Source organism: Garra rufa, chromosome 22 (assembly GCF_049309525.1).
Source record: "Garra rufa chromosome 22, GarRuf1.0, whole genome shotgun sequence".
Classification (NCBI taxonomy): domain Eukaryota; kingdom Metazoa; phylum Chordata; class Actinopteri; order Cypriniformes; family Cyprinidae; genus Garra; species Garra rufa.
The window spans coordinates 39,082,196-39,105,947 of NC_133382.1; the positions used below are offsets into that span (position 1 = coordinate 39,082,196).

The 23,752-nt window shown below is 40.9% G+C and overlaps 1 protein-coding gene across 1 annotated transcript in view; it reads left to right on the forward strand.

The window, feature by feature from the left end:
* The window catches only part of ryr2a (ryanodine receptor 2a (cardiac)), a 106,342-nt gene that overhangs the window by 26,122 nt on the left and 56,468 nt on the right, over positions 1–23,752 (forward strand). The window contains exons 24-40 of the mRNA XM_073827965.1: positions 476–626; positions 1,961–2,169; positions 2,245–2,419; positions 7,784–7,992; positions 8,073–8,416; positions 8,588–8,705; positions 8,799–8,959; positions 10,310–10,469; positions 10,550–10,636; positions 11,228–11,454; positions 13,210–14,050; positions 15,705–15,905; positions 16,134–16,239; positions 16,500–16,643; positions 19,066–19,339; positions 20,084–20,198; positions 20,288–20,420. Coding sequence (XP_073684066.1) covers positions 476–626; positions 1,961–2,169; positions 2,245–2,419; positions 7,784–7,992; positions 8,073–8,416; positions 8,588–8,705; positions 8,799–8,959; positions 10,310–10,469; positions 10,550–10,636; positions 11,228–11,454; positions 13,210–14,050; positions 15,705–15,905; positions 16,134–16,239; positions 16,500–16,643; positions 19,066–19,339; positions 20,084–20,198; positions 20,288–20,420 — 3,655 coding nt within the window. The remainder of the gene's footprint in view (positions 1–475; positions 627–1,960; positions 2,170–2,244; positions 2,420–7,783; positions 7,993–8,072; positions 8,417–8,587; positions 8,706–8,798; positions 8,960–10,309; positions 10,470–10,549; positions 10,637–11,227; positions 11,455–13,209; positions 14,051–15,704; positions 15,906–16,133; positions 16,240–16,499; positions 16,644–19,065; positions 19,340–20,083; positions 20,199–20,287; positions 20,421–23,752) is intronic.

The window sequence follows — 23,752 nt, forward strand, 5'->3', positions numbered from 1 at the left end:
TACAGTGTCTTTATTGATGGTAAATTTGTTGAAATTTCATTCACAATTAAACTACATGTGCAAAATGTGATAACATTGTAAAAACATGTAAATATTGTTTATATATAATAATACAATTTATGATTCAATATAATTATCTAATTTACATTTATTGCATACATTAAATAAAAAATCACATCAGTTTGCAAAAGTAGGAGACAAGAATCAAATGAGATGAATTTGATTTGATCGTTCTGGATTATCAAAAATAGACATGAATACACAAACATTTCATATATGAGTCATATTTACGCTGAATTTACAGTAGAAATAACTCCAGTGTTATATAAACGGACTGACACTGAGACAGGATTACAGCTGTCAGTGAGATTCACATCTGAGTTCATCTGTACCGTCACAGACGGACACTTCAATATAGATGACAGATGAGTCCCACGCAGTGACCATAATGTCTCCTCACACTCGTTTGTCTCAGCAGGACATCAAGAACAAGAGAAACCCTCGTCTGGTTCCTTACGTTCTTCTGGACGAGAGAACCAAGAAATCAAACAAGGACAGTCTGCGGGAAGCCGTGCGGACGCTGCTGGGATACGGATACAACCTGGAGGCCCCGGATCAAGACCACGGTACCAGGAGTCCACAATAAATACAATATACACTGTCTGAAGCGGTTCTATTCCCTGTAGTGCACAATATGTCATTCATTATACAGAAATGAGTAAATATATGAACTGATGAACTCATTTTGCTTCAGTGCCTCTTATAGTCGAAGCATTGGTGGTTTTTAGTTTAGGGCAAATATGCAGATATTTTCCAAATGCATTTGTCATTGTTTCGGAGTGCACTAGCTTGCTATTCACTTGAGTTATCACTCAAAAGTTTTGGACCAGTACAATTTTTAACGTTTTTAAAAAAAGTCTCTTATGCTCGTCAAAGTTCTATTTATTGTATCAAAAATACAGAAAATGGTAATGTTATGAAATATTATTGCAATTTAAAATACATTTTTTTTATTTTAATATACTTTATAATGTCATTTATTTCTGTGATGCAAAGCTGAATTTTCAGCATCATTACACCAGTCTTCATCATCACATGATCCTTCAGAAATCATTCTAATATATTGATTTATTACTATTATGATCAATGTTGGAAACAGTTGTGGTGCTTAATATTTGTTTGGAACCTGTGATACTTTTTTCAGGATTTTTTGATGAATAAAAAGTTAAAAAGAACAGCATTTGTTTAAAATAGAAATCTAACAGTGTAAGTATTTGCTATCACTTTTTATCAATTTAACGCACCCTTGCTGAATAAAAGTATTAATTTAAAAAAAAAAAAGAAGAAGAAGAAGAAAAATTTACTGACCCCAAACTTTTGACCGGTAGTGTAATTCTGTACTATCACTTTTTATTTATTTAACACATCCTTGCTGAATAAAAGTATTCATTCTCTCTCAAAGAGAGAGAGAAAGAAAAAAATACTGACCCCAAACTTGTTTATTGTAACAAAAGCTTTCAGTTTTAAATAAATGCTGTTCTTTTTAACATTTTATTTGTCAAAGAATCCAAAGAATTTGAAAAGGATCAGAGGTTCCAAAAAAATATTAAGCAGCATAACTGTTTCCAAATCAGCATATTAGAATAATTCCTGAAGGATCATGTGACACTGAAGACTAGAGTAATGATGCTGAAAATTCAGCTTTGCATCACAGGAATAAATGATATTTTAAAGTATATTAAAATAAAAAATACAATTTTAAATTGCATTAACATTTTACATTAACATATTACAGTTTTTTTCTATATTTCTAATTAAATATTCGTAGCCTTGATGAGCAGAAAAGTCTCCTTTAAAAAGCATTACACATCTTCCTGATCCCAAAAATTGTGAGCGGCAGTGTGTGTACATCTCATCTTCCGTTTGGTGTGGTTTGCTCACACGCGTGTGTTTCATGCAGCAGCTCGAGCAGACACCACTAATTTGTCGGCGGAGCGTTTCCGGATATTCCGAGCGGAGAAGACGTACAGCGTGAACGTAGGGAAGTGGTACTTTGAGCTGGAGGTGGTGACGGCGGGAGAGATGCGGGTGGGCTGGGCGAGACCCGGCTGTCTGCCGGACCTAGAGCTGGGCTCAGACGATCAGGCCTTCGTCTTTGACGGATTCAAGGTGAGCGGGATGGAGAAACACAGAGAACTAGCGCACGCGTTGAGCACGGATGGAAACTGAGGTGTGTTGTTGCAGGCTCAGCGCTGGCATCAGGGGAACGAACACTTCGGCCGCTCGTGGCAGTCTGGAGATGTGGTGGGCTGCATGGTGGACATGAACGAACGCACCATGATGTTCACGCTCAACGGAGAGGTGCTGCTCGACGACTCCGGCTCTGAACTCGCCTTCAAAGACTTCGAAGTTTGGGAAGGTGAGTTAGACATTTCCTATTCCCACTGAAATGGCTGTATTATGGGAAAATTAACACTTGGATATTTGTAGGACATCCTTCATAATATGATTTATCTGTCATCATTTATTCCACTTACGTCAATCAAAACTGTGTGCCAACCAGACTTACTTTCTTCAGTGAGACACAAACTTTGGAGCCCATTCACTGCTATTATATGGACCAAAAAACTACACAAAGAGATTTCTCAAATTATCTTGTTGACAAAATAAATGATTTTGTATGCAGTATCCCTTTAGGCAAGAAGTCAAAACTGACGCTATTAACTCTCTTTATGTTCCTGCTTTCATGAGTAGAAACAGTGTGTGTGTGTGTGTGTGTGTGTGTGTGTGTGTGTGTGTGTGTGTGTGTGTTGTGTGTGTGTGTGTGTGTGTGTGTGTGTGTGTGTGTGTGTGTGTGTGTGTGTGTGTGTGAATGCAGCTGAAACACTGGAGCTAAGCAGACTTGAGCTCTGCTAACACCTACAGAGCGGATACTGCAAAACACACACTGATGCTCATGCACACACACACACACACACACACACACACACACACTCTCTCTCTCTCTCTCTCTCTCTCTCTCATGTGCATTGGATGCAGCAGCTGTTGTCTCTCATTTATGTCTGATAAAGCAGTGTTTCTGTGAGCAGCAGGTGAGTGTTGCTGTGTCATTTGTCATTACGGCTCTTCACAGATCCTGCAGTGGAGGAACTAGACATGAGCGCCACCTGCTGACCACTGACATACATCAACCATTACTATCTGTGTGTCACGACCACACACAAAGGAAGAAGGTGAGTATCTTTCAGGATATTTATTAACAAACGTGCACAGTTCAACACACGTGCAAACAGGTGAATAAGGTTCTCTGTAGTCGAATCTTCAAACACAACACCACAGGTGAGTTCAAGTTCATAAGTATCGTAGCGATAGCAACAGTCACTTCCCTTTGACACGGTTAACGTGTTTCACAGGAGAACATCGGAGCAATCCACGAGGAGCACAGGAGAGACAACAGGAAGGGGAGAAGATCCACAGAGAGACATCTATGCAACTTCGATACCAGCCGCTGAGTGAATGTTTGGGGAGAGTATTTGAAGGGAGTGGTGATTACAGGTGCAGGTGACGGTGATAGAGCTCTGGTGATGGGCGTGGTGCAGTGATTGGGACTGAGGGAACGTGCTGAGGGTGTGACATAGCCCCCCCCCCAAGGGGCGGCTTCCAGACGCTCCAAAAAACAGGAAGAAACAGTCCAGGGGAGCGGTGGGGGGGCCAGGAGACTGAGGCAGAACAGGTTGGGCAAAGTCCCTCCAGAGCAGAGCAGGAGATTCAGGAACCCTCCAGGGCAGAGCCGAAGGCGGAGCAAGGGGTTTAGGAGCCCTCCAGGGCGGAGCAGGAGGCGGAGCGGCCCTCCAGGGCGGAGCAGGAGGCACAGGAGCCCTCCAGGGTGGTTTGGGAGGCGCAGGAGCCCTCCAGGGCGGAACAGGGGGCCGCATCATGGACAGGGACCTGGGGAGAGCAGAGATAGAGGAGGCAGACAGAGCAGGGAGGAGCCAGATGGTAGTCCAGAGTCCAGCCCGGACGAAGCCCCAGAGCGGAGTCGAAGGAGGGAGGAGCCATGGTGGAGAGATGGCAGATGACACCCTGGGGACGAGCGATGGAGACGGAGCTACTGGCAGAGGTGACCCAGGTGGAGCCGAGCAGACGGAGGGCCAGGGTGACACAGAGGTTCCAGAGGGCCAAGGCGGAGCTGATGGCTCAGGCGACTGAGGCGGAGATGTGGATCCGGAAGACCGCAGCAGAGCCGGAGCGACAGAGGACAAAGGCGGAGCTGATGGCTCAGGCGACTGAGGCGGAGATGTGGATCCGGAAGACCGCAGCAGAGCCGGAGCGACAGAGGACAAAGGCGGAGCTGGAGGGAAGGAGGAGCCTGACAGAGCCGGAGGGACAGAGTGACAAGGCAAAGCCGGAGGAATGGAGTCCCGAGGCGGCGGATGGTCGACGACTGACCAAGGCGGAGCCGGAGGGACGAGGGAGCCCGGTGGAGCTGGTGGGATGACGGGCCACGGTGGAGATGAGGGAGCCAGGAGCCAAGGCGGAGCCGGGGGGACGAGGGAGCCCGGTGGAGCTGGTGGGATGACGGGCCACGGTGGAGATGAGGGAGCCAGGAGCCAAGGCGGAGCCGAAGGGTCGGAGGACCGAGGTGGAGTCCAGGACTCGGAGGCTGGAGGTAGAGACTGGGGATCGACCTGCCTAGGCGGAGCTGGAGCCTGGGAGTCCCGAGATGGGTCCACAATCCTGGATGGCGCAGCCTGAGGGAGAGCTGAGGGACAGACAGGCACTAGCAGAGACAGGGCTGAGGAACTGGCTGCTTTGAGTGGAGGCGGGAGAGGGAGGCTGGGTGGGAACTTCAGAGACTCTGGACGGCTGGACGGGACCAGCGCGGATTCAGGAGAACTGGACAAGACCAGTGGAGATTCTGGACGGCTGGGCGGAACCAGCGGGGACTCAGGACGGCTGGGCGGAACCAGCGGGGACTCAGGACGGCTGGGCGGAACCAGCGGGGACTCAGGACGGCTGGGCGGAACCAGCGAAGGCTCTGGAAGGCTGGATTGCACCAACGGGGGCTCTGGGCGGCGTTCTTGAGGTGCGGGCTCTGGACGGTGCTCTTGAGGAGCGGGCTCTGGACGGCGCTCTTGAGGAGCGGGCTCTGGACGGCGCTCTTGAGGAGCGGGCTCTGGACGGCGCTCTTGAGGAGCGGGCTCTGGACGGCGCTCTTGAGGAGCGGGCTCTGGACGGCGCTCTTGAGGAGCGGGCTCTGGACGGCGCTCTTGAGGAGCGGGCTCTGGACGGCGCTCTTGAGGAGCGGGCTCTGGACGGCTGGACGACCCCAGCGGAGATTCAGGAGGGCTGGGCGTCTCCAGCGGAGACACTGAAAGAGCTAGCTCTGGGCGAGCGGTCACTGGAGGGCGCTCTGGCGGCGCAGTCACTGGAGGGCGCTCTGGCGGCGCAGTCACTGGAGGGCGCTCTGGCGGCGCAGTCACTGGAGGGCGCTCTGGCGGCGCAGTCACTGGAGGGACATCGGCCATTTTGGCAGGGGAAACCGGAACGTCGGCCATTTTGCGAGCTAGCATGGCCGCCCGCACTGACCTCAATGGTGGGTCGCGCACGCTGGCCATCAGGATTGGCCACGACGTAGGAGGGTTGGTCGCGGGCTCCAGGCTGGCAAGGTGGGAGAAGCTATTGGTTTGGTATGTGAGGGGTTCAGGCGGGGGGTAAGCCGGCAAGACGGGCTGGGTTTCGTAGTGGGTTGGATGAGGAAACTTACCATCACTCTTTATTTCTTTAACCTCGATACTAGAGCCATTTATATAAAGAGTGAGGTTGATTAGTTCAATCAAGGAAAAATCAAATATGGGGGAGTTGCATCGGATTGTTTCCGCATCCAAACCCATACGAAACACCACAGCAAGAGCGAAGTCAGGCCAGCTTACCTGATGGGAGAGCTCAAGGAATTCCTCCACATACCACTCCAATGTTCGCCCACCTTGCCGTAGGTTCCGTAGCCTGTCCTCAGCGTCCGACAGTTTTAATGCTTCGGGAGAGACACCGCTGAATGCTGCGTTCGCCTCCATGAGTGAGCTGAAGAAATTATTTTTTTTGAGGGGCTGGTATCCTGTCACGACCACACACAAAGGAAGAAGGTGAGTATCTTTCAGGATATTTATTAACAAACGTGCACAGTTCAACACACGTGCAAACAGGTGAATAAGGTTCTCTGTAGTCGAATCTTCAAACACAACACCACAGGTGAGTTCAAGTTCATAAGTATCGTAGCGATAGCAACAGTCACTTCCCTTTGACACGGTTAACGTGTTTCACAGGAGAACATCGGAGCAATCCACGAGGAGCACAGGAGAGACAACAGGAAGGGGAGAAGATCCACAGAGAGACATCTATGCAACTTCGATACCAGCCGCTGAGTGAATGTTTGGGGAGAGTATTTGAAGGGAGTGGTGATTACAGGTGCAGGTGACGGTGATAGAGCTCTGGTGATGGGCGTGGTGCAGTGATTGGGACTGAGGGAACGTGCTGAGGGTGTGACACTGTGTAGTTACGTGGTTCAGCATAAGTCTTATTCTGTGATTTCAAATATCTTTAAATCAAGATACATTTACTGGAGAAGCAAAATGACATAAGAAGTCTTGTTTTCTAAGAAATGTTTCAAAATAAAGTGAGTTCATGGTTAAAACGAGAACAAATATCTGCCAGAAAAATAAACTTGTTTTCATTTTGAATAAATTTTATTTTTCTGACCTCATTGGTGGATTTTTTTTCAGTGTCGTTTTAGTATTATTGACATTCTATTGTAGTTTTTATTATTATTTTAAATTAATTTTAGGAAATTAATAAATAAAGTTTTAGTTATTTTGTTGTTTTTGTCATTTTTGTTAGTTTTGTTGGGCCGGTGCGGTCAGAATTTTCCCGGTGGATTTTAGTGCCCCACTCCGCCCCTGAAGACAATGGATCTATGAAATAAGTGTTAAATTTTTTAATAAGCACATATCTTTTCATCATACTTTTTTTTTTCGCCTATTTCAGTTAATGTCATAAAACTATCGAGCTAAGCCAGTAGTATTACTGACAGTGTTGTGTAAACATGGATGAAGATGCAAAAAGAGAAATGGATAAACTGAATCAATTGTGTGAGTCATTTACACTGGAACTGCTCTGATTGATTCAAGCTCTTTTTCATATCAAACAATTACTAGCAAAAACCAGATCAAATTAAAAGTGTCATTAATTTTTTAATTTCGACATTGCTTGTAATGATTTTAAAAACCATTGTGTCACAACTTAAGTGAATCATTTGATTTTGATCGGGACTTCGGAATGGTTTTGTGAATTTTTTTTTCTGATTAATTTTCTTAAACAGTAGAAAAAATCTAACCATAAGTGAGACCTCTAAAGGAAGTCCTTGACAATGAAAAAAGTAGTGCTTAGAAAGTCCTTGAAAGCCCTGAAATTTTATTTTACAGTATTTTTACAAACCCTGGCACTATTTTGGTTAAACAAAATGAAAAGGAGAAATTGTCTTAATTACTAGTTAAACTGAAGAAAAAATAATAATAATGGTTTTAGATTTGAATTTAGTTAATAATAATAAAAATAGAAACAAAAATGATTTTGATGCATTTCTCAGAAAACAACTAATGTATTTTTTTTTTTTTTAAGTGATCTTAATTTAAGAATATTTAGATATTTGTATTGGAAAACAAGACAAAAACAGCACTTTTAGAGTGCATGACATGGAATTAATTGCAGTGTGTGATTTTCTTGTCAGGTTTCATCCCGGTCTGCAGTCTGGGCGTGTGTCAGGTGGGCCGTATGAACTTTGGGAAGGACGTGAGCACGCTGAAGTACTTCACCATCTGCGGCCTGCAGGAGGGATACGAGCCCTTCGCCGTCAACATGAACCGCGATCTGACCATGTGGATCAGCAAACGGCTCCCTCAGTTCATCCCCGTCCCGCTCAACCACGAGCACATCGAGGTCAGAGGTCACACCACACGTGTGCTTTGGGTTGGATCTGCACCGTATCGAGCGTTCACAGGATTGTGTGTGTGTTACAGGTCGCGCGGATCGACGGGACGGTGGAGATCCCGCCGTGCCTAAAGGTCACCCAGAGGTCGTTCGGCTCACAGAACAGCATCACAGACATCACGTTCTATCGTCTCAGCATGCCCATCGAGTGCTCCGAGGCTTTCCTGCGCTCGCCCGGCGGGACGCTAGGGGTCAACGGCAGCTTCTTCTCCCCCAAGAGAGATCTGGAGGATTTCGAGACGGTGTCGGACTTTGAGGTCCTGATGAAGACGCCGCACAGCCACGTCAGCTCGAACGGACCCGACAGAGAACGAGACGAATTCAACAACCACAAAGATCACAATCAGGAGAAACCCTCCAAAATCAAACAAAGGTCATTATACAGACAGACAGACCAAACATGCACTACATGTGCACACAAACACAGATCTGAATATAATGAATGTGATGTTCAGCTGTGGTTTCAATCATTTGCGCACTCATCAAGTGCTTTTGAGTGTAAATGATGATGTGTCGAAGTATAACTGCACGTGTGTTTGTTCAGGTTCATGTTGAAAAGAACGAAGCCTGAAATGAACAGCAGTAACTCCAGCACTCGTCTGTCAGAGGAGGTTCTGGCTGATGAAAGAGACGACTGTGAGAATCTCATACAGACATCAACGGTGAGAGACAGAGATCTGCTAAAGTCATCAGAATGTCCTGTTCTTCAGGTTTAAGTTGAGTGTTAAATGTTGTGTTCTGTCTCTGTGTGTCAGTATTATTACTCGGTGAGGATCTTCCCGGGGCAGGAGCCGTCCAGCGTGTGGGTCGGCTGGGTGACGTCAGATTTTCATCAGTACGACCCGGCCTTTGAGCTCAGCAAGGTCCGAACCGTCACCGTTACACTGGGAGACGAGAAGGGCAAAGTTCACGAGAGGTCAGTCAATGGAATTATTGATGTGTGCTTTGGATATTTGTATTATTTAACATTTAATTATTGGAGGTTTGCATTGAATTTCATTGTTTTTATTCATTGTTTTGTTTATTCACTCATTTGTTTTTTTTTAGTGAGTGAGATGAACTAATGCATGTTCACATTTATTCTAGAACTAAAGTAACATCTTACAATTTCTCTCAACATGGGGACAGGAGAGCTTTTAATCAATAAATCAAAAAAATTAGCCTTCCCATTACGAGCTAATATTTGACTCCTTAAAGTGATTTACAGGGGAATTTTGGTTTTACCTTTGTATTGGCATTTTTCTAACTTTATTAAAAGTATGTCATCTTTTATGTATTTTTTAATTATATTTTATAAGCTTTTTATTTCTGTTTAAAACAACAGAATAAGAACAAGTTGAATAGGAATAAGTTACCAATCAAATTAAATCAGTATTCACAAAATTAATTAGTGCTACAGAGGTGGCACAGAAGAACACAAAAGTGTCTTGTAGGTATATTTTCATGTTTAATGAGGCTCAGAGGTGGCATGAGTGCAATCAAATTCATAAATTCATGTTGAGATTAATGTTTTAAAAATAAAATTTTGAACATAGAAATATTAAATGATTTAAATAACTGAAAAGATACTTTAAAATGAAACTAAAACTGACAGTTTAATTACTGAATCCATCTTAAATTCTATACTATTTAGGGCAGATAGGGTGAATAGTATGCACAGTCAGTAGGACACAGTGACTGTCTTTATGAATGGGAAATTGAATCATTGACTCACTAGATTCGTTTAAAAATGCATGTTCATTCATAAACTAAACACCACTGTTTTTGAATGGAGATGTGCAGCGGTTCAGTTGTGACTTGTTTCAAACTATTTTTGTCTATGAAATAGAGCAAAATCAGGCAATAGTGTTATAGTCATGTTAGTCATTTAATATTAACTTCTTGATAACTGAACTGTTGTATTAAATCAATACTTCATTTACAAACCCCCCTAAAAATCATTAAAAGCTGTCACTCATCTTAGTTCATCGCAATCTCACAAAGATTCAAAATTGATTGCACAATCAATCTCTTATTTACACTCTCTCTACACTTTGTTTGTGAAAGGATTCATGAGATATGTCTGTGATACATTACTCATCGTTGCAAAAACACGTAGAAACCTTTGAAACTTCCCTCAGTGCAAACACTAATATACTAATCGGGTCAGTCGCACTGCTGCTCCTAAATATTTTTTCATAGTCGCACAAAGTACTTTTTAGAAATGGTGGCACTGTAGAGCCCTGGTATGGAATGCTTGTACAGTAACAGTGTGTTTGTTCGACAGCATCAAGCGCAGTAACTGCTACATGGTGTGGGGCGGCGAGTGCAGCAATCCCAGTCAGGGCCGCAACAATAACGGCCTGGAGATCGGATGTTTGGTAGATACGGCCAACGGCCTCCTCACCTTCACCTCCAACGGCAAAGAGCTCAGCACCTTCTACCAGGTAGCGTCTATTCCTCTGAGCAGCACATGCTGGAGAGACTGTTTAACTAGGACTAACTATCAGCGTAACTGTGTCTGCAGGTGGAGCCCAGTACTAAACTTTTCCCTGCAGTGTTTGCGCAGGCAACCAGTCCGAACGTCTTCCAGTTCGAACTGGGGCGCATCAAGGTGAGCCTATGCTTACAAACACACACACACACACACACACACACACACACGTACACACACACATGTACACACACACACACACACACACACACACACACACACACACTGGTTTACATGTTTTATGGGGACATTCCATAGGCGTAATGGTTTTTATACTGTACAAACCGTATTTTCTATCGCCCTACACCTACCCTACACCTAAACCTAGCCCTCACAGGAGATTGTGCACACTTTTACTTCCTCAAAAAAACTCATTGTGCATGATTTATAAACCTGTTTCCTCATGGGGACCTGAGAAATGTCCCCACAAGGTCAAAATTTACTGGTATTCCTATCCTTGTGGGGACATTTGGTCCCCACAACGTGATGAATACCAGGTACACACACACACACACACATGTATGTACACACACACACATGTACACACACACACACACACACACGTACACAAAGGAGGCTGAGGCTATTTTTATTTTTGCTCTGGTTGCACAAAGAGGCCGAGTGTAAGTTTAGCTTGTGCAGGAACACATCTGTGAGATGATGAAGTTTGCAAAGACTCTTATGTTTGACTCTCTCTCTGTGTGTGTGTAGAGCGTCATGCCGCTGTCTGCGGGTCTGTTTAAGAGCGAGCGAAAGAACGCGGTTCCTCAGTGTCCTCCACGGTTACACGTGCAGTTCCTCACGTCTGTGTTGTGGAGCCGTGTGCCCAATCAGTTCCTGAGGTCAGAGGTCAGCAGGGTCAGTGAGAGACTGGGCTGGATGGTGCAGAGTTCAGAGCCACTGCAGTTCATGACGCTCCATATACCTGAGGAGAACAGGTACAAACACACACATGCACACACTGATCTCTGTCCATTAGGACTGTCTGTGTGTGAGCAATAAGTGACTGCAAATAATGCATTCAAATAATTATATGGAATTTTTTTGTCATATCTTGATCCAAAATGTTAGGTTCGCTCTAAATATAAATGTGACCCTGGACCACAAAACCAGTCTTAAGTAGCACAGGTATATATTTGTAGCAATAGCCAAAAATACATTGTATGGGTCAAAATTATCTATGTTTCTTTTAGGACAAAAATCATCAGGATATTCAGTAAAGATCATGTTCCCACCGCATGTATATTAAAACTTAATTTTTGATTAGTAATACACTTTAAGAACTCCATTTGGACAACTTTGGGCAATTTTTTTCAATATTTAGATTTTGTTGCACCCTCATATTCCAGATATTGAAAAAGTTGTATCTCAATCAAATATTGCCCTATCCTAACAAACCATTCAACAAAAAAAGCTTATTTCTTCAGCTTCCAGTTTTAAAAAAGTGCTGTTTTCATGTGTTCACAGCACATGAACATGTAGTACAGCAAGTATCATCTGAATTTGATTCATAAAACCTGTGTTAGATCTCACAGCCATGATGCTGGTGTGTTGTGACTGATTACCAGAGTGTTTCTATGTGGTTGCCAAGGTGCTTTAAGTGGTAGTTAGTGTTTGCAGGTGGTGATTCCATGATTGCGCTGCCATTTAGATCCTTCACTTTACGAAAAATTAGACTTAACTACATGCTTTCAGCTATTCAGAGTGTTTTGCCGACCTCAGACCATGTTTTTTGACAGGTGTTTTTGTGGACAATGGCTGCATGTTTCTTAACCTTGTAACTACATACGTAAATTATTTTTAGTATTTTTGGAAGCCCATTTCTGCCACTGAATAAAAACAAAAAAAGGTAATTGCAACTTTTTATCTCACAATTCTGACATTTTTTTCAATTGCAATTGTGTGTTATAAAGTCAGAATTATGAGATATAAAGTCACAATTCTGACTTTTTCTTGAGATAAACTTGCAGTTGCGAGTTATTAAGTCAGAACTGCCAGATATAAAGTCACAATTCTGACTTTTTTCTCTGAATAGTGAGAAACAAATTCACAATTGTGTGTTATAAAGTCAGAATTATAAGATATAAAGTCACAATTCTGACTTTTTTTCTCAGAATCGCATGATACAAACTCGCAATTCTGACTTTTTTCTCTGATTTGTTAGATAAAAATTTGCAGTTGCGAGTTATAAAGTCAGAACTGCCAGATATAGTCACAATTCTGAGTTTTCTCTAAATAATGAGAAAAAAATTCGCAATTGGGTGTTATAAAGTCAGAATTGTGAGATATAAAGTCACAATTTTTATTAAAGAGTAATTTTATAAAGAGTTAAGTCAAAATAAAAGGGAAAAGACTATGTTCCCAGAATTGAGTTTATATCAATACAATCGATATCTTTACAATTCTGAATTAATAATTCACAATTGCGAGATATAAACTCACAATTATATCTCACAATTCTAACTTTATAACTCGCACATGTGAGTTTACATCATAATTCTGAGAAATGAAGTCAGAATTGCAATTTTGTATCACGCAATTGTGAGAAAAAGTTCAGAATTGTGAGATAAAACGTTGCAATTAGGCATTATGTTGCTGTGTCTAATTGATTTTGTATCCATCTACTCACCTTAACCCATTCTTACATGCACATGGTGATGATGATGTTGATTGAGATGCTGTGTGTCCATCAGATCTCTGGATATCCTGGAGCTGACGGAGCAGAGAGAGCTGCTGAAGTTCCACTACCACACGCTGCGCTTGTATTCGGCCATCTGTGCGCTGGGGAACAACCGTGTGGCTCACGCTCTCTGCAGTCACGTGGACGAGGCGCAGCTCCTCTACGCCATCCAGAACAAGTACATGCCGGGCCTGCTGCGCACCGGATACTACGACCTGCTGATCGACATCCACCTGAGCAGCTACGCCACCGCACGCCTCATGATGAACTCGGAGTACATCGTCCCCATGACGCCCGAGACCAAGAGCATCACGCTCTTCCCCGACGAGAAGAAGAAGCACGGGCTGCCGGGGATCGGCCTGAGCACCTCTCTGCAGCCGCGCATGCGCTTCTCCTCTCCCAGCTTCGTGGGCTCCGTCGGCGGTCACCATGGTAACGGTGCGGCCGGCGGAGGCGACTGTTTCCAGTACAGCCCCGAGTTTCCGCTGGAGACGCTGAAGAGCCGCACGATGGAGATGCTGACGGAGGCGGTGCGGGAGGGTAGTTTACACGTGCGGGACCCCGTCGGCGGCAGCACCGAGTTCCTGTTCGTCCCTCTCATTAAACTGTTCTACACGCTCCTGATCATGGGCATCTTCCACAACGGAGACCTGAAGACCATCCTGCAGCTGATCGAGCCCAGCGTCTTCTCGCAGGACTCCGGCGTGGAGAGCGGAGGCGGGACCCCGGAGGCGGAGGACGGGTGTGGGCGGAGCCGACTGGAAGGGGGCGGAGCCGATGAGCACGGCCTGAGAGGAAAGATGCCCAAAGAAGGACTTCTGCAGATGAAGCTTCCTGAACCCGTCAAACTCCAGGTGAGTGAAGTTTTATTTCAAAAGTCCACCGTAACCATGGTATGAGATGACTGGATGCATTCAGCTGATTTCCTATTGACCTGTCAGCAGCTGAACTGCAGTTCTCAAACTATTTCAAATATAGTGAATTAAGCTACAAACTCCATCATAAGCCACATTTACATCTAACATGTATTTTGAGCTGCCGCTCGTCAACCATCAAAATAAATTGTTTAGCAGATATTAAGCAGACAGTCTACTAACTGACTACTAATTGCTAGTTGACATGTCGTTACAAATGTCAACAATTAACATTTAGTGTTACCAACATTTTTTTAAGATCTGACCCCATGTTGATTATTTTGATGATGCTGACAAATTCTAAATATTTTTTTGATTAAATATCTTTCTATTAAACCTTAAATAAATGCCTTTATAGTTGATTCATAATTTTATTTATTTTGGTTTAATTTATATTAGGGCTGGGACACGATTAATCGCGATTAATCGCATCCAAAATAAAAGTTTATGTTAACATACTAAATGTGTGTTTACTGTGTGTATATATAATGTATGTATAAATACACACACAAACATGTATATTAAAGAAAACTGAAAATAAAAATTAAATTAAAATAAATAAAATATTTATAATTCTATATATAATCTAAATTAAATACAAATATAACTATCCACACATATAAGTATTTTTTAAAGGCTTTACATGTATGTGTGTGTATTTATATATACATAATAAATATACACAGTAAACACACATTTAGTATGTTAACATAAACTTTTATTTTGGATGCGATTAATCGCGATTAATCGTGTCCCAGCCCTAATTTATATATTATTTAATTATTTATTTATGCAATTATTAATATGCATGTACTTAACTTGGTGTTTGTGTGTATTAATATTAACTAAAACCATTTTTTAAAATGTCATTACTTAAAATAAATAATAAAATATTAAAATAGAAAGTTAATTTTATTTCAGCTAGTTAACAAGGCAAGATTTCTCATTTTCAACTTGACTGTGTTATGAGATATAAAGTCACAATTCTGACTTTTTTTCTCTGAATTGTGAGATAAAAATTAGCAATTGCGTGTTGTAAAGTCAAAATTCTGAGATATAAATTCACAATTCTGACCTTTTCTCACAATTGTGAGACAAACTTGCAGTTGCGAGTTAAAAAGTCACAATTGCGAGATAAAAACTCGTAATTGTGAGTTAAGTCCAATTTTGAGAGGGAAAAAATAACTTGATATAGTAAAGTAACTAAAACTTAAATAAAATTAGGAAAAACTCCATAGACATATTTTAAAAACAAATACAAATGACAAAAACACAACTAAATGACTAAAATGCTAATTAAAATTAACATGAAAACAAAATTAAAGAATAAAATCTAATGCAAAATATTAACAAAAACTAAACTAATACTAAAAATAACACTGCTGTTTACATATGCATATGTATACTACATTTCAGTTATGTTTTTAAAATGAATGGTCAGCATGGATGTGATCTCAAAAATGTGTTATTGAGTGTCAAGGGATTGTTCAATTGGATTTGCACTGAAATACCAATAAAAAGCCGAAAAGAGCAGAAACTCTGGTGATTGAGTGAAGTGTTGAGATGTTTACAGTGTGTGCGTGTGTTTGTTCAGATGTGTCATCTGCTGCAGTACCTGTGCGACTGTCAGGTGCGTCACCGTATCGAGGCTGTGGTCGCATTCTCAGACGACTTTGTGGCGAATCTACAGGACAACCAGCGTTTCCGCTATAATGAAGTCATGCAGGCGCTGAACATGTCCGCCGCGCTGACGGCACGCAAAACCAAAGAGTTCCGCTCTCCTCCGCAGGAACAGGTCAGAAATGATGTGAACTTTCACACGATTACCATGATATTAACCCTTTTCCCATTTCTTTTTATCTATCTGCAAATAACTGAAATAATATTGTTCAAATAAATGCCAGATTAATTACTGTCCCCACATTATTTCCTGTGATCATTTCCATTATTTCACTCAAAAACGATGAGGTTACTGTCACAGAAGTTCAGTGCATGGGACGATGATTCGTGTGTGTTTCCTCAGATCAACATGCTGCTGAATTTCAAGGATGAGAAGCAGGATTGTCCTTGTCCAGAGGACATCCGTGAACAGCTGCTGGACTTCCATGAAGATCTGATGACACACTGTGGTAAAGAGTTTGCAGTATCAGTGATTTATCAGTGAATTATAAACATAAAAACGTATCTTGAAATTCATTTTTTAGTGCCAAGCTGTTTGCCATAAGTATGAATTTCAACAAATTTATGCTTAAAGCAACTTTCCACTTCCACTCTGTTGTTATTGATTAATGATTGTTGTGATTTACTCCCTGAGGATCTCATAAAAGTCTTTTTCTGCTCTGTGATTTAGATGTTAATGATGAGGTTTGTGTTTGTGTCTGTACTGCAGGCATTGAGACGGATGATGATAAATCTGGAGATGGAGACAGTGATTTCACCATCAGGGGGCGTCTGATGTCTCTGGTGGAGAAGGTGACCTACCTGAAGAAGAAAATGACTGATATACCAAAGAAGAAGAAATCAAAGAAACCCAGTGAGTGAAGCTTTCTTCTCTTTCATGAGAACCCTACGCTGCAAAAAATGCTTTTCTTACTTAGACTTTTTGTCTTGTTTCCAGCCAAAATATCTAAAAATTCTTGAATCAGGAAGGATTTTCTAGACAAGTAAAAATTATTGTCTTGTTTTTAGTAAAAACAAGTCAAAATTAAGTGAGTTTTTGCTTAAAGCTAGCAAAATAATCTGCCAATGGGGGAAGAAAAATAATCTAGTTGTCTGCTTGAAATAAGATTAGTTTTCTGACCCCATTGGCAGATTATTTAGCTTGTTTTAAGCAAAAACTCACCTACTTTTGACTTGAATTGAGAATTTTTAACCAAAGTATATTATAGACTTTTCATTAAGACCCTAAAGAATCATATGAACTAGACAAGTAAAAATTATTTTCTTGTTTTCAGAAAAAAACAAGTGAAAATGAGGTGAGTTTTTGCTTAGAACAAGCTAGATAATCTGCCAATGGGGTCAGAAAACTAATCTTATTTCAAGCAGACAACTAGATTATTTTTCTTCCCCCATTGGCAGATTTTTTTTGCTTATTTCCAGCAAAACACTTAATTTTGAGTCGTTTTTTTTTTTTTTTGTCCAGAAAATCCTTCTTGATTTTTTTTTTGTTTTGTTGATATTTTGGCTGGAAACAAGACAAAAAAACTAAATAAAAAAGCATTTTTTGCAGTGTATTGAGAATTTTTAACCAAAGTATATTATAGACTTTTTATTAAGACCCTAAAGAATCAAATGAACTAGACAAGTAAAAATTATTGTCTTGTTTTTAGTAAAAACAAGTCAAAATTAAGTGAGTTTTTGCTTAAAGCTAGCAAAATAATCTGCCAATGGGGGAAGAAAAATAATCTAGTTGTCTGCTTGAAATAAGATTAGTTTTCTGACCCCATTGGCAGATTATTTAGCTTGTTTTAAGCAAAAACTCACCTACTTTTGACTTGAATTGAGAATTTTTAACCAAAGTATATTATAGACTTTTCATTAAGACCCTAAAGAATCATATGAACTAGACAAGTAAAAATTATTTTCTTGTTTTCAGAAAAAAACAAGTGAAAATGAGGTGAGTTTTTGCTTAGAACAAGCTAGATAATCTGCCAATGGGGTCAGAAAACTAATCTTATTTCAAGCAGACAACTAGATTATTTTTCTTCCCCCATTGGCAGATTTTTTTTTGCTTATTTCCAGCAAAACACTTAATTTTGAGTCGTTTTTTTTTTTTTTTTTGTCCAGAAAATCCTTCTTGATTTTTTTTTTTGTTTTGTTGATATTTTGGCTGGAAACAAGACAAAAAAACTAAATAAAAAAGCATTTTTTGCAGTGTATTGAGAATTTTTAACCAAAGTATATTATAGACTTTTTATTAAGACCCTAAAGAATCAAATGAACTAGACAAGTAAAAATTATTGTCTTGTTTTTAGTAAAAACAAGTCAAAATTAAGTGAGTTTTTGCTTAAAGCTAGCAAAATAATCTGCCAATGGGGGAAGAAAAATAATCTAGTTGTCTGCTTGAAATAAGATTAGTTTTCTGACCCCATTGGCAGATTATTTAGCTTGTTTTAAGCAAAAACTCACCTACTTTTGACTTGAATTGAGAATTTTTAACCAAAGTATATTATAGACTTTTCATTAAGACCCTAAAGAATCATATGAACTAGACAAGTAAAAATTATTTTCTTGTTTTCAGAAAAAAACAAGTGAAAATGAGGTGAGTTTTTGCTTAGAACAAGCTAGATAATCTGCCAATGGGGTCAGAAAACTAATCTTATTTCAAGCAGACAACTAGATTATTTTTCTTCCCCCATTGGCAGATTTTTTTTTGCTTATTTCCAGCAAAACACTTAATTTTGAGTCGTTTTTTTTTTTTTTTGTCCAGAAAATCCTTCTTGATTTTTTTTTTTGTTTTGTTGATATTTTGGCTGGAAACAAGACAAAAAAACTAAATAAAAAAGCATTTTTTGCAGTGTATTGAGAATTTTTAACCAAAGTATATTATAGACTTTTTATTAAGACCCTAAAGAATCAAATGAACTAGACAAGTAAAAATTATTGTCTTGTTTTTAGTAAAAACAAGTCAAAATTAAGTGAGTTTTTGCTTAAAGCTAGCAAAATAATCTGCCAATGGGGGAAGAAAAATAATCTAGTTGTCTGCTTGAAATAAGATTAGTTTTCTGACCCCATTGGCAGATTATTTTGCTAGTTTTAAGCAAAAACTCACTTAATTTTGACTTGTATTTACTAAAAACAAGACAATAATTTTTGCTTGTCTAGAAAATCCTTCCTGATTCAATAATTTTTAGATATTTTGGCTGGAAACGAGACAAAAAATCTAAGTAAGAAAAGCATTTTTTGCAGTGTATTGTGTGTTATATAGCAGTGCTGATCTCTGCTTCTGTCTGAAGGCACCTTACAGCAGCTGATCTCAGAGACGATGGTGCGCTGGGCTCAGGAGTCGGTCATCGAGGATCCCGAGCTGGTGCGGGCCATGTTCGTGTTGCTCCATCGGCAGTACGACGGTATCGGCGGACAGGTTCGAGCGCTGCCCAAGACCTACACCATCAACGCCGTCTCGGTGGAGGACACCATCAACCTGCTGGCATCTCTGGGTCAGATCCGCTCTCTGCTCAGCGTCAGGATGGGCCGCGAGGAGGAGAAGCTCATGATTCATGGACTCAGGTGACACACCTGTGATATAGTGAATGCTGTTAAATGGGACAAATAAAAAATAATTTTAAAAAAGCATATAAATTTAAAGCATTCTTAGTTTCCGGCAGTAGAGGGTTTTGGGTTGTGACTTAAAGGAGTAGTTCACTTTCAGAACAAAAAACTACAGATAATGTCATATAATCTTGTCATCCAAGATGTTCATGTCTTTCTTTCTTCAGTTGTGAAGAAATGATGTTTTTTGAGGAAAACATTTCAGGATTTCTCTCCATATAGTGGACTTCTATGGTGCCCCCGAGTTTGAACTTCCAAAATGCAGCTTTAAATGGCTCTAAATGATCACAGCCGAGGAAAAAAGAATCTTATCTAGCAAAACGATTGTGAAGTTATAAAAAATTACAATATATATACTTTTTAACCTCAAATGCTCATCTTGTCTAGCTCTGTGTGTACTCTGTGTAGAGATTAAAAAGTATATAAATTGTAAATGTTTTTAGAAAATAACCGATCGTTTCGCTAGATAAGACTCTTCTTCCTCGTCTGGGATCGTTTAGAGCTCTTTGAAGCAGCATTTTGGAAGTTCAAACTCAGGGCACCATTGAAGTCCACTATATGGAGAGAAATCCTGGAATGTTTTCCTCAAAAAACATAATTTCTTTACGACTGAAGAAAGAAAGACATGAACATCTTGGATGACCCATGATTAGTGTGTAAGATTCCAGTCTGACCTCTGACCTGTCTGTGTCTTGTCTGTAGTGATATCATGAATAACAAGGTGTTCTACCAACATCCAAACCTGATGCGAGCGCTGGGCATGCACGAGACCGTCATGGAGGTGATGGTGAACGTCCTGAGCGGAGGAGAGTCCAAGGTGACGATGCTCAGTGTCATCTCTGTCTTAGGAGTTTATTCAAATACGATGACTGCAGTGTCACTGAACGACTATCTTTTGGTCTTTAGGAAATCACCTTTCCTAAGATGGTGGCCAACTGCTGTCGGTTCCTGTGCTACTTCTGTCGGATCAGCCGTCAGAATCAGAAGGCCATGTTTGATCATCTGAGCTACCTGCTGGAGAACAGCAGCGTGGGACTCGGTAAGAAGTCTAGAGATCTAGTGAGCGCTCAGAGACGCCCATGTCCATTAAAAGAGTAGTTCACTTTCAGAGCAAAAATTTTACAGATAATGATAATTTTTTTTGAAAATAACAGACCCTTATTCCTCGTCTGGGATCGTATTCCTTGTCCTTTGAAGGTGCATTTAAACTGCATTTTGGAAGTTTAAACTCATGGGCACCATAGAAGTCCACTATATGGAGCACATCCCTTAAATGTTTCCCTCAAAAAAAAAATTCTTTACGACTGAAGAAAGAAAGACAAACACAGACAAAAACATACAATGTCTGTACATTTTTGCTTTGGAAGTGAACTATTCCTTTTTTTTTTTTCTTATGCATTTTATTTTGACAACCAACAGACAGAACACAAACCAACACAAGACATCACAAAGACAATCTACAAATACTGCCAGTCCAAACTAAATTTGCATCTCAGCAGGTCAGTCCATCAGATGGTGAAAATGTTCTTTAGGTGACAGGAATTGTCCATAAAATGAAGAGCAGAGAGGTCCAAAAAAGAGGTTCAAGAGGCAATGTCCCAGATGCTTGAATACATACAAAGGGCGTAGTCGGAAAGCAGACAAACATACAAAAAGGTACAATACCCAGGTGTGCCTTAGTTTGATACTGTATCCTTGTCCCTAATTAATATAATCAATAAAGGGACCCCAAATCTTAAAAAAAATTGGTACAACTGTCTGACAAGGTATGTTGCAACTCTTCAAGATATAAACAGGACACCATATCGTTCAGCCATTGTTTAAAACATGGTGGAGAGCTAGATTTCCATTCCCTCAAAATCACCCTCTTTGCTATAACCATACCGAACATAAGTGCCTCTTGCAGTGCTGCTGGAAGAGTTATGGAATAGTCAGAGCAATGTAAAATTGCAACAATACCATCTGGTTGCAGTGGCTTGTTACATATATATCACTGTATAAATGAAAAATGTCATCCCAGAAACCTCTGAGTTTGGGACAGTCCCAAAAAAGATGCGCCAGGGTCCCAGCACTTGATTTGCACTTGTCACAGGTAGGAGAGACAGAGGGGAAGATCTTATTAAGTTTAGTTTTGGAGTAATGTAAGCGAATGGATTATTTTATACTGGATAAACTGAAGCCTAGCATTAATGCATTAACCCTTTCTAATCCCATTGCCCACAGCCCATCTGAAATTTCTACACCTGTGTGAAAAGTGAAACAAAAGAAGAAATGAGGCCTTTGGATATAGGGCTTGTAGACAAAAGATTGTAAAAATTGTGCTGATCTGGCATCTGATCAAGTGGTAGAGACTGTTTTACAAAATTTCTAATTTGTAGATAGTGAAAAAAATGCCCAGTAGGAATTTGGTATTTCTCCTGAAGTTGAGCAAAAGATGTGAAGCATTTGTTTAGATAGAAATCCCTCACCAGAGACAGACCCTTCACAGCCCAGGAAGTAAATGTAGAGTCCATCAAACCAGGTTTAAAGGAAGGGTTTTGCCATATAGGGGCATAACAGGACAAAACAGAGAGTTTCAACACACTTTTAATTTGCTTAAGAATTCTGAGTGAATTAGATAAAATAAAATCAGCTTTTAACTGTTTGAGTAATTTGGTGAGCAGGTTTAAATCAGAGAACAGAACTGCAGGTAAGGATGCTCCAGTTAGTGATATTGCCTTATGAGATTCTATTACAGGCCAGCTGGGGTGGATTCTTGACCACCAGCAGTTAAAGTAAACCCATGTTCTGGCGTTACCGGCCCAGTAGTAATGGCGCAAAACAGGAAGTCCAAGGCCGCCTTCAGTTATGGGTTTCTGGAGATGCGCCTTGGTTATGCGTGGCGTCTTAAAGGCCCATATGAAGGGCATGATGATTGAGTATGCTGTCTTAAAAAAGGAAGATGTAAGAAAGATGGGTTCATTTTGAAAAAGGTAGATGAATTTGGGTAGCACAATCATTTTAATAATATTAACACACCCTATTATTGATAAGGGAAGAAGTTTCCATTTTTCAATCATACTTCTAAGTTTAGCAATAAATTCCATATAATTGTGTTTAAAGAGAAGTTTAGGATTTCTGGTGATGTTGATCCCTAAGTATTTGAAATGATCCGTTGCAAGCCTGAATGGCAGACCATTAAGAAAAGTGGGGTCTAGGTCATTCGACAAAGGCATGAACAGACTTTTATCCCAGTTGATAGTGAACCCAGAAAATTGCCCAAATTGCTTTATCAGATCAAACAGGGGGGATAGGGATGTCTTTGCATCTGACAGAGTCAAAATCACATCATCTGCATACAGGCCAATGGTACAGTCAGATCTACCACATCTTTTCCCACTAATTTGAGAGCTGGCTCTAATAGCTGTCGCCAAGGGCTCAAGAGCCAAGGCAAAAAGCAAGGGGGAAAGACAGCATCCCTGTCTCATGCCACGACCTAACATGAACTGGGGAGATCTATCAAAGTTTGTCAGAACTGAGGACTTGGGACATGCATATAGCCTTCTTAACAAAGTCATACATTTGTCACCAAAGCCAAATTTTTCCAGGGCCGCAAACATGTATCTCCATTCAACTTGATCAAAAGCCTGCTGTGCATCTAGAGAGATAGCAGCAGCATGGGGCAACTTGGTAGAGTACATTACATTCAACAGACGGCGGGTGTTAGAGAAAGAGAATCTGTCAGAAATGAACCCTGTTTGATCAGGGTGGATTAAGCTGCCCATATATTTGTTCAGCCGATTTGTTAGAACTTTGGCTATAATCTTTTGGTCAGAATTCAGCAAGCTTAGAGGACGATAAGATACCACGTCAGCTTCATCTCTGTCCTGTTTCCGAAGCAAACAGACATGAGCGTCATAGAGAGTTTGAGGAGATACTCCATCCTCCAAAGAACAGTTTATCATACGGAGTAAAAGGGGTGCAATGGTGTCAATGTGAGCTTTATAAAATTCTATACCAAATCCATCGGGACAGCAAGCTTTGCCATTAGGGAAGGAGCGTATGGCAGTTTTAATTTCCTCCAATGTGAAACACGCATCTAAAACCTGCCTGGCACCATCATCAATGGATGGGATTTCCAGTGCATTGAGGAAGTTTGCTATCTCTGTGTCAGTGGCTGTAGACTTTGAAGTATATAACTGGCTGTAAAAATCAAAAAATCTGTTGTTTATGTTTTTAGGATCAGTTATCAGCTGACCATTAGAAGAATAGATTTTATGCATTGCCCTATCTGCTTGCACTCCTTTTAACTGTCTAGCAAGCAGTTTATGTGCTTTCTCACCCAGCTCAAAATGTGTTTGTCTCAGCCTGCAGATATAATGTCTCACCTGC